Below are 11354 nucleotides of genomic sequence, written 5' to 3'. Positions count from 1 at the left end.
CCTTCGGTGTTGTCATGCGTTCTCGTCGTTCCCGTCGGAGTCATTTTTGGGCAGCATGCACCAGCTACGATGACTCTAATCTTTTACCGAGCAGCTTAATTTGTCGAATCTATTATTAACGTCATTATCATGTCTGCCTTTCTGGAAACCTTAAGCCTCAAGTTAGGCACAGCTGCAATTTCTTTTAAATGTAAGATAGTTCAAACATGTAAGGAGAATTTTAAAAATTGTAAAGGAAGAAAGGATTCTTCTAAATCAGGTAGACAACCATATGGAATGAAGCCACTATACTCATTAATAAGGATGTTAAGGAGTCGTTTGCATACTGTTTTATGAATTTATCCTAACCAAACTGTTCCATGAATTTGCATTAAAAATTAATTGAGACATAGATATGAAACAATTTGTTACTGTGCCCATTACCAAAGAGCCCATTAAAATTTGATTTGAAAATCAAACGATGAGATTGAATGATGCATCTAGAGAGATTGGGCAGTTAAGTGGTATGATTGTTATTAAAAGAGGAAAAAATGCACTCGGCCAATCCTAAGTCTCTTTTACTGCAGTTGAAACTTACCCTTAAACGCATCCAGTTTCTCCACTAACGCACTTGGTGACGGTGGGTGGACAATGGGAAGTGAGATGTGGAAACACTCTAGTATTTGAAAAGGTTTAACATGCATCGACAACAAAATGTTTTATGAAGGGTCCATTGTTTTGGTCAAGTTTTTTTTCTCTCTCTCTCTCTCTCTTTCTCTTCTTTTTATGGTATGAGAAAAATTACTTGAGGCTCAAAAGCAGCTCTCAAACTATTTGTGGTCCAAACAATATAAATTTGAGAATCATAGTCTGAAGGTTTCGTTTTGAAGCAGCCATCACGTCATGAGCGCTTTGCTACAGCTTAAATGGTCAGCTAAGGGTGTATGAAAAGGTGTATCTTTAATTCGTAGGAGTATTAATATTATATGTTTTAAGTGGTCAATGCCTAAATTAAAAGGTACATTGCTATTATCACTAACACTAACACAACTCAGGACCTCTGAAAGGTAAGAAGAATGAGATGCCTTGTTCGGCTCATTGCTGGGTTATAAGTCGTAATCTTATCACTCACCTAAAAATTTGGCAATCAAGAGTATTTGTAAACATATGTGTTGTCTGGATGCTATGCCAGCTATGACTAACCCCACTAGATCCACCTCTTTGGATATAGCGACTCTTCAGGGATGGAATCACAGCAAGTAGTATTGGACAAAATGTGTGTGTCGTATTATTCCTTCGCTTGCCAACGTAAAGTGGGATTTGGTGTAGCCGTTGGGTTTAGAGCAATGCCGTCAGAATCGGTTCAGTCGCTGAATCAGCGAGGCCGCCGATGCGATCAATTCAACGTAAAGTGGGATTTGGTGTAGCCGTTGTGTTTAGAACAACGTCGTCAGAATCGGTTCAGTCGCTGAATCAGCGAGGCTGCCGATGCGATCAATTGGCCAATTCATCCACACCATTGAATTTGATGTCCACTCATTAAAATGTAATAAAAAGTCATTACTTGGCAAAAATAATAGTTAAAAAAAATCTAATTCAGATGAAAAATTGTAATATTAGAAAATTGGTTTAAAAACGAACAGATGACACTCTTGATCGGCCGGCCATCGGATGGGTCGATTGTAGTAAACAGTGAACTGAACAGGAGGACAAGGGTGTGCATGACGTCCCATCTGTCTTGTCTTCTCATGGAACAGTAATCACACGACACGACCTCTTAATTTAGATCCCACATCCAAACAAACCCCCTTTCTCTCTCTCACACACACACACACATAATTAATGTCTCCCATGTGCGCCTCTACTACTGTGGGCCTTATTCAGATCTTGCATATCTGATTGTTTTACTCGTTAAAAGAAAGAAGGAGAAAATTTGCTGCACAAGTTTGAACCTGTAGGTGGGTTCTACATTTGATGAGTTGGAAATCATTCTTGCAACTGTACGCACTTCTTTTGTGAACTCCATAATTAGATTCACTCTCACAAAAACCAGCTTAGATCAGCCAAATTCGGGGTTAAAATAAGTTTAGAGTTTTATAATTATCTATATACTCAGGCTTTTTTTCTTTATTTATCTTTTAATGAACAAACATAATGATATTCTTTGTGCCATTTCACAACCGATTGAATTACATGGTTCAATTAAGTAGCCGAATTAGCAGATTCAGAGTCGCCAATTTGGTTGAGACTCCGTTTGATATAAGAATGAAGGGAAATGGCTCGGATCGATGTTAGTCGACGTACAAGGAAGGAATGGAGAAGGCGGCCCGATCTGGATCTGGATCTGGCAGCGGATGCAAAGTGGCAGGAACTGGATTTTGTTAATGTCCTTGGCCGATCCAAATCCGACGCGTGGCTTGGACCGTCATGGGTCCCACTACAACCTCCGAAGTCTATCGAGGTGGTGGAGTACTGGCGGAATGGTGTTGTTCCATGGTCCCAAGCGGTCAACGGCTGCGGTGCAGCTGTTGTAGAAGGGGGCGCGACGGCCCAGCCCAGCCCAGCCCAGCCGATTGAGGTTTATAAGTTAGCCCGTCGTCGAGGGAGAAGAGGGGGCCGCCGAGGGCTGAATGATAGATATAAAATGAGTGTGGGGAGTACGCGGGGCGGCCGCGGGGGCAGTTACATCTATCATCGGGGCTGGGAGAGAGAGAGAGAGAGAGTCTCTGCCGTTGCAGTTGGGGAGTAATCTACGGAGACATTCCTTCTTCCAGCAGTCTTCCTGCGTGATGGAGGTACTCTCTCTCTCTCTCTCTCGCGATGAAGCGAGCTAGGAGAAATTTTTGAACTGTCAGTTCCTTTTCATTCTACTTGTCTCGATGTCTTCGTCTGTGGTTTTTGAGGTAAGGAGCAGAAATTTCCGGATCTGCGAGCTCTCTTTCTCTCTCTCTCTCTCTTCTTGATTGTGATATCAAAAAAGAGAAATTTTTGGATCTATGGCTTTTCTGTGTCTTTCTGTCTCTTGTTCCGTGGTTGTGAAGAGAAAATGGGGGACATTTCGGATCCGTGTTCTCCCTCTCTCTCTCTCGTGCATCTACGAAGAGAACAAGGAGGAATTTTCGGATGTAGGAGTTTTTAACGTTTTCTTTTTTCCCTACTTTTTGTGAAGGGAAAAGATAAAATTTCGGGTAAACGAGCTCTCCATGCTCGTCTATCCCTTTCAGTTTCTTTCTGGGAGATAAATGGTTTTCCGACTTGATTTTTCAGAAACGTAAGGAAATAGCCACCCGTCGAGCTATGAGTTCATAATCTTTTTAAGAGATTTGCTTGGTCTTCGGTAGTGGAGTTCGTTTATATTTTAGTGAGAAATTTTCAGATCCGGTGTTGTTTGTGATCATCACTCTGGGTTGCTTTTAGTTTTCCTTTTTCATCTTTCTGGTGCATTGCCCACCTTGGTTATTTACTGAGTTTTTGTTGATTTTCTGGAGATGGCAGACGAGAACGGTTCGTGTATCAAACCTTTCTGCGTTAGCAGAAGAACGGGAGATTCACGAGTTCTTCTCATTTTCGGGCGAGATAGAACACCTTGAGCTTCTTAGGTGAGTTAAAGTTTGGCTGCTTTTATGTTTTTCGTTACCTTATGGTTCTCTAGCACAATCGTCTGTCCGTTTCTTTTTACTACGTATTTTCTATGACGAATTACAATTCCTTCTTTTGTTCTCCGAACGTCACACTTTCTATGTTCTAAGGTGTTTTTTTTTTTTGTTTTCTTTGCAGAGATGTAGGAGAAACCAAAGTTGCATTTGTTACATTTAAGGAGCCCAGAGCCCTTGAGATCGCATTGGAGTTGTCTGTAAGTAGTTTCTTGCTTTTGATCTGTTTGTTAGAAGTTTGAAATTTTGTATTATACGTTAAGGAAGATGGTGTTGCAATTGAATTAGCTTTCATCTTTTTCTTGCATTTGAAAGCAACCAATAGCATTTTATGTAGTTCTCTTCTTTTATCTGCATTTTTTTCATTAGTCTAAAACTGTAATTCTTAGAAAATAAGGAAGCATTGTTCAGGTGCTTCTGTACCACTTGTTTTTTCACCTCAATGTCACATTATTATATAGCTTGGTGGAGTTTGATTGCATGTATAAGTCACTCTATGTAATTATGTCTTGGTGGTTCACTGTGTTTTTTCTCATGTTCCTGGAGAATCTGTAGTATCCGGAGCGATATCCCTTCCAATAATTCATGGAGGTGATTGTTACTTCTATGGAAAGACACTAGTTTTGTGTATTTAGTTTTCACGAAATTGTGACGATAATGGAACATGCAGCAACTATAGTCACACTTTTGGAACAAGGGTGGCTTAGATCGATTACCTTCGAGGGGATTACTTCGAAAAGGAGACCATGCGATAGTGCATATTGACAGCTAGCCATCTAGTGTCTGAGTCTGTTCACAGGCTTATGGAATGTGTTTCCTGTGTAAAAATTATTTTGCAACACTGGAAGTACTGGGAACTGACAGAAATGCAATTACAAAACAGGTGCTACTGTTGCTGACATAAACATTTCAATCATGGGACTTGACAGTGGCCAATGAGAAAATTATTGCCAAATGGCTGCTTGGAATTAAACTTGATTACTTCTCTATCTGGTTTTGGATGACACATATTTGCATAAAAGAAGTATCTGCAGATGCAAGTTTTTTAATGCATGTTGTTGGTCTTTAGATAACGATCAAATAATTAATATTGTTTTAGGAACTGTTAGCTCTTGAATTTCACTTTGCTGAGTCCATTAGCCTGTTTGATGGGCCGGAATTTTACTGTAGTAGAAGAAATTTATTTCAAATTTTAAAAATATTTCCAGTTTTATCAAACATGGAATTTTTTTTTTTATCGTTGAGATGGGAAACTGAAACTTTTCAGGATTTTTTTTTTTTTTTGCCCATTGGGGAGGAAGGAGGGACTCCGAGGAAGAAGGGAAGGAAGGAGGAGGAAGAAGGAGGAAGAAGGGAGGAGGAGGAAGGAGGAGGAAGAAGGGAAGCAAGGGGAAGGAAGAAGGAGGAGGAAGAAAGGAGGTGGAGGGAAAAGGGAAGGAGGGAGGAGGAAGGAGGAGGAAGAAGGGAAGCAAGGGGAAGGAAGAAAGGAGGTGGAGGGAAAAGGGAAGGAGGGAGGAGGAAGAATGGAAGGAGGGAGGAGGAAGCAGGGAGGCGGAGGAAGAAAGGAGGTGGAGGGAAAAGGGAAGGAGGGAGGAGGAAGAATGGAAGGGGGGAGGAGGAAGCAGGGAGGCAGATGAAGAATGGAGGGGGAAAGAGGGGACGCCCTAATCTTTTCTCCATTCCGCCTCTTCTTCTTCTTTTCCTTCTTCTTCATTTTCTGTTTCTGCGTCATCCATGGCTACGTCCAACAAACGTGCCCTTGAAGAAGAAGAAACTGGAAATAAATAGAAAAACCAAATAACTTACCTTTGATTTTTTGGATGGTCTCACCGGTGGCTGGAAACCGCCGGACGCCACCGAATGCTGCCACAGGCCGGTGATGGTGGTCAAGGAACTTCACGGTTGGAGAAATAATGGAGAGCAGAGTAAAAGTTGGGGAAGAATGAGAATACCGTGACACATTAGGGCTTACATAATTTTCAAAGTTGACTCACTAATTTGTTGAAATTTTCATAAACAGGTTTAAAACTTTTAATCGTTTATTCTAGCAACATATTCTAAGATTTTGTTTTACAGAAAAAGGTTTATGCATTTTTCTTTGCAATTTTGATAATGCTATGTGTATAATTCTTGAAATGAAATGGGGTTTAACCTTTGGGAAAAAAAAATCGCTACTGACCTATTCTCAAGTTTACGAAATTTGATGAAAAAGCGCTTAAGCAGTTTTAGGCTTTTGCACTTAGAAATTTTGTTTATGTTAAGTTGAAGGAATTTGAATGCAGCTTTTGTTTATATCCGTTTTATGGTTATATAGCTTGCCTTCTTACATCTCACTATCTCACTAAACCTGGAATATATTCCTTTATCATCAAACACAGAAATATATTTCTGGAAATATATTTCTCATTCATCACACACGCATCAAAATGGGAATCAGAAAGATTTTTCTCATTCCTTTATTCCAAGAAATATATTTCTAGAAATATATTTCCAATTCCATATGTCCAGGCCATCAAACGGCCCCTTAGGGGTGTTGGTTCAGAAGGAGAGAAGATAGCCCTTGTCTTAGCAGGCACTCCATCCATGTTGTTGATTGATCGATAGAGAAAGTGTACGGTGTACATGATAGAGATGTCTTTCTCAGTTCATCTCTCTTATCAATCATGCATACAAACCTCTAATTCACATGTGCTTTCTATTGATCATTCATGCTGGCTACCTCTCTAGGTAGGTACCTACATCTTTTTCATGTAACATAGGAACCGCCTCACTGGCCTGGAGGTGGCTCCATTGAGACTGCCACCTTAAGATGACTAACTATGCAGATTGGGTTTTGGACATTCAGCTGTCTTACAGAGTAGTTAGTATTTGTGAATAACGGCCAATGCAAGAAGAAGGCAAATAGTTGTAGACTTCCTCCCTAACTTGTTGGAGACACTTTGCTTCTTTTCTTGCTTGGGGCTTGTCCCCTATGCAATAGATAACACAATGCCTTGGTGGGTTGGGTTGAAATCTTGTGCAGAGAGGAGGGCGAGCAGCCAATAAACAGAGTACTTGGTTCTTCATTTCATGTCTTTCCTCTGAGTGATTCATATACGTTGCTGCTGCTTCATTCCTCAAAACACACATGGATTTTCTGTTGCTGACCCTTACCCTGGTCTGGTATGCATATAATACCAGTAATCTATCTAAATGATGGGAAATTCCAGATTTTATTTTCTGCCAAATCGGCTGGAACAACTGGGTAAGGGTGTTATAAAATCCGATACTGGAAACTGTCTTGGCCACAATTAGTAACAAAGTGATTGCTATTTTGCTGTGGTAGTGGTATATAGGTGATCAGGAGGGCAAAGCAGTTTTCTAAATGTAGTTCTATTTTGCATTTCATACCATCACCAAGGGATGCTGTTAGAGAACCAAGATTGTGTTAGACGTTTTCCTTCGACTGGTTTGGGATATGGTTAAATTACACTACATAACATTTTAACTTTATTTTATTATTTTAATGAGATAACCCAATGCTGTGGAGAAGTAGTTAAATTATATTCACAGTTTATTGCTTAAGTTAGGAACTGATATGTGCATTTTTTAAGATACAGCACGTGGGGTCATACTCCATGTTTTGATTGAAGTTTTTCATTTCCTTGTGAAAGTGTTAGGTTAAAATCTTTATTTTTCCCTCCTTTTTTAATGCTTGGATGATGGGGCACTCGGTGGGGGTGCCTGACAATTCCAGGTGGGTGTTTGTGCCATTATGGTCCATCCATATTGAAGCTCAGGTGTTATGCCTGTCAGTTTCTAGGAATGCTCCACACCGTATTGTTGAGGGTGTTGCACAATTTTAAGCTTGAAGAGCTGATATCTTGTTCTCGCGAATGGCTTGGAATGGTAGTGGCTCTACAAAAGCTCTACAAAAGATTGGTCTTAGCCATAGTGATAGCAAGGTATCAACATTTTGGTGGGCAGGCAGGTATATGCAGAGGATCAATCTTCGGATGTCTAGGAGACACAATTATCCACTGCCCTAGGAGACAATTATCCACTGCTCTAACCACGTGGTCAGATGTAGTGGTGGGTGATTTATTTAGGTCTAGTGTTTTTTATTTTTTTGTTCTTGGCAGCATGGGGGACCCAGCTTTAGGTCTTAAATCAATCCCAAGATGATAGAACTCCAAAGATGTTATCCTTGTAGCCATGGGTAGTATTAGGGATTGACGCCATATGGTGGCTCCAAGTCTGGAGTTGGACAATATCTTAAGACCCAATGGTATGCTGGTTCTCTGTTATGTTTTCTATGTGGGTGCACTTTAGTGTGGGCATGTGTCAGTGTAGCTTAAGTTATCATGACACTTTTAACCCTTTCTATTCTTGGTGTTGCAGGGCGCAACAATAATAGACCAGATTGTGAGAATAACGCCAGTGGAGAATTATTTACCTCATGCGGAGGTCGGAGACTTTTGGACTCTTGATGATGCATCCATCTGATACATGCCTCTGGAGATTATATACAAGAAATCATACCGTGTTTGGACTCAATATTCCATTTCCTTTTTTGCAGGATAGAAGTCCTGCCCTTGCACCTGCTCCAGCAGCCCCAACATCTCCTTCCAACAATGCTCGTATATATGTGAGTAAAGCACAAGATGTTGTTACAACCGTGCTGGCTAAAGGTTCTGCTATACGGCAGGATGCTGTCAATAAAGCCAAGGCCTTTGATGAGAAACATCGTTTAACCGCCAATGCATCCGCAAAAGTCATTGCTTTTGATCGGCGTGTTGGTTTGACCGAGAAGCTAAATGTTGGCATCTCAGTTGTTAATGAAAAGGTGAAGTCAGTGGATCAAAGATTGCATGTATCAGACAAGACAATGGCAGCTTTGCTGGTAGCAGAAAGGAAGTTGAACGACACAGGCACTGCTGTTAAAAGTAGCAGGTAAATTTTCATTTTTTAATAATATCTCCATTGCTGTCAAATGTGATGTTATATTTAGGCAGCTTTAAACATGTACTTTACTGTAAAAAAAAACCCAATAAATGCGTGGGCTTATCAGATCCGGTAGAGAAGGTGCATAACTGGTAATAGGTTTGTCTCAGTATCACCAGCCTAAGTTGGACTAGTTCACAGAAAACCCACCCTGCTCTAGTTACTGTCGTTTACTCTGATCAAGACACGCAGTAAAAAAAACTTCCAAGAAGCAGAAACTCTATAAGTTCATTTGCTCGTCTGAGGAAGATGCAAAATGATTTTAGGGAGCTCGGATTTGAGGTCACATTTTAAGCCTCTTTGGTGAGTCGGTGACGTTAAAACCTTGGATGTCAGAGACCTGGTTTTTAGCTTCGTAAGTATTTTCTAACCTATTTTGATGTTGAATATGTGGTTTTAGCGTCATTTCAACTGGCCATTACTTGTGATGAATAGGTAAAGCCTGTATTAAGGTTTAAGGAATCGACGCATCCGTCTGTACAGATCGGTTTGCATGAAACTTTGTGCAGACTGGTAGAGCACATATATAGGCCGCTACCAACTGCAAGCCGGATGAAACCATTTAATACGAACTAGTTTCTGTTTCTTTATGCGATGAGTGTAACTTTAGCTCTTATGACTTTCAGGTATGTGACTGTAGGAGCTTCCTGGCTAAACGGTGCTTTCAGCAAGGTTGCAAAGGCTGGGCAAGTTGCAAGCATGAAAACGAGAGAGAAGTTTCAGCTAGCGGTTACCAATTTAACTGCGAAGGTTTGTCTCTGAAAAAAGCCCTTCTTCTCCTTAGATTTTCCTCTGCACGTGCGAATAGAAGGGTTGTTGGCAAATTCAATGAAACGTAGCTTGTCGTGAGCCAGATTTCTCTTTGCTCATACCATAAAAAAAATGTTCAAAAAACTTGCATGCAATAATTAAGGGAAAGAAAAAGGAACGGGAGAATCAAGGCTTGTCTACATTGGACACAGCTGAAATGGGGCGTGGGCGCTTGCTTTTTGTAAGTGGCCGAATCCGAATATCCAGAAATGCTCTCTCTCATTACGGTAGAGAAAAGTAGTTTTCTGCTGGTCCTAAATGTAATTATCCGAGGACATCATGCTTTTTCGAGTTCCAATTAATTTTCTACATGGTGGAAACCGAAAAAGTAAGTCTTAAAACACTGTCACGGCACAAACCACCCTGCTGATCTGTATGAGTGAATTTACTTCGTTGTTACTTGACGACCTTTTGATTCCAAGGTGGGTGTCCTGTACCAGCTGCCAACCACATGGGAAATATGGTTCTGAATGGCCGCTTTCGGTTTATGGTGTAGGTGTTTGGTGCCATAGGGTTCTCTTGTAGCTGGGCTGCAGCTAACGGTCCAACCTCTCACATAAATTGCTAATTACTGTTCTCATGTGTTGTGGAAGCAGGAGTCGGTGATAAGTGCGTGACGTTGACGGCCAGCAGTATCTAGATATGGACGCTGTTGGTGTTGGCGAGGTGTGAGGACACTCCCCTCTCCCCTCCCATTTGGTTCAGTCAGCGACAAGAAAGAGAATATGTTATGTGTCGCTTGCTTCTGTCAAAACACGAAGCTCTTCTATCCCTGGGAAACAAGTGCAGTGTGCAGTCTCTCTCTCCCTCGCTCTCTCTCTTGCTTGGAAGGGTGTGCAAGTGTATGTAATTCGTTATTGTTTATCATGATTTCAATTAGAATATTATTAGTGATTGGCATTTTTTTGGTTATAGAGAACTAAACTTTGGCTGCTTGTATTTTAAGGAAGTCATTGAACAGTCTTGGAATTCAGCAACAAGGTTTCCATGATGTCAATTCAGTTGCCTCTCCCAAGTGTCTTAAAGTTAGCTTTGTTGAGGTGAACAGAGAAACTGCTGTTGAAGTCGAAGACTTAGCCGTGCTTGTCCTTCTAATGTTGAAGGTTTTCATCATAATAGCTTTTGACAAATAGGCGGCACATATTTGCAGAAAGAGGCCGAGTTTCATGCTTTTTCCGGCGACACCATTTTCCTCACCTTTTATTTTAGTCCTATTTTGAAATATCGTTTAACGCAGTCTCGGCGAAACTAGCTTTTATTGGCCGGATAGGACAGGCTTACTAATTTCCGATTTTTCGTGCGTGTTTTTAAGTACTTATTGAACTTTAAAAATTCCCAAATTAGATCGATATCATACCGATTCAATAACTCAACCGCTAAAATTGATAAGTTAAATGTATGTTTACAGCAAAAGTTGGTTTCTGCCGAGTATCTTGCGTCGTGCATGGTATGGACCAAAACGGTTCAGAATCAGCAGCCAAGTAAAACGATTCGACGTCAGGTTGGTTTTCTGATCCGCAACAAATTAAAGCGACGAAATAGTCGGTATTCATTTGCATCCCCATGAATAAGGCGTCGATGATCCGGTATACTCAGAGGATGATACTTGTTCAGGCTATAATTGCTTTAAATAAATCCATGGTTGAATAGATCGGAGCTCCAAACCTCGTTCACATCTGCCGTGTTTCAAGCAGAAGCTTTGAGAGCTCGGGATCACCTCGCCGGGAGGAGCATATTCTTGTAGAATCAGTTCCCGTATACGGACGCTGAGTAGCAGCCATTATTTATTTTGTCCCCTTTTGCAGGAAGGCAGCTGGGGAGTCGCAGCATAATAACGCACGTCCTGTATACATGTTGATGTTGGCCTTTGCTTGGAACACTTTTAATTTATTTTTTATTTGAATAGTGGGAAACTACAAAAAATCGATC

General features: G+C 40.9%; 1 protein-coding gene across 1 annotated transcript; it reads left to right on the top strand.

The window, feature by feature from the left end:
* Positions 1 to 2614: 2614 nt before the first annotated feature.
* On the top strand, positions 2615 to 10422 carry LOC116247248 (binding partner of ACD11 1). The gene is made up of 7 exons (XM_031619294.2): positions 2615 to 2774; positions 3475 to 3578; positions 3757 to 3832; positions 8013 to 8078; positions 8191 to 8564; positions 9242 to 9365; positions 10022 to 10422. Exons 1-7 carry the CDS (start codon positions 2769 to 2771, stop codon positions 10040 to 10042), a joined length of 771 nt encoding a protein of 256 aa, XP_031475154.1. The 5' UTR covers positions 2615 to 2768; the 3' UTR covers positions 10043 to 10422.
* The last annotated feature ends 932 nt before the right edge of the window (positions 10423 to 11354 follow it).

This window comes from Nymphaea colorata, chromosome 2, assembly GCF_008831285.2.
Source record: "Nymphaea colorata isolate Beijing-Zhang1983 chromosome 2, ASM883128v2, whole genome shotgun sequence".
Lineage (NCBI taxonomy): Eukaryota > Viridiplantae > Streptophyta > Magnoliopsida > Nymphaeales > Nymphaeaceae > Nymphaea > Nymphaea colorata.
Note: the sequence above shows the minus strand (reverse complement) of the source record. Positions and strands in the feature narration are given on the sequence as shown.

Excerpts from the sequence above, each read along its gene's own strand:
- LOC116247248 (XM_031619294.2), top strand. Across the intron at positions 8,079-8,190 it reads ATTATTTACCTCATGCGGAG|GATAGAAGTCCTGCCCTTGC; the intron begins GTCGGAGACTTT and ends CCTTTTTTGCAG. Across the intron at positions 8,565-9,241 it reads ACTGCTGTTAAAAGTAGCAG|GTATGTGACTGTAGGAGCTT; the intron begins GTAAATTTTCAT and ends TATGACTTTCAG.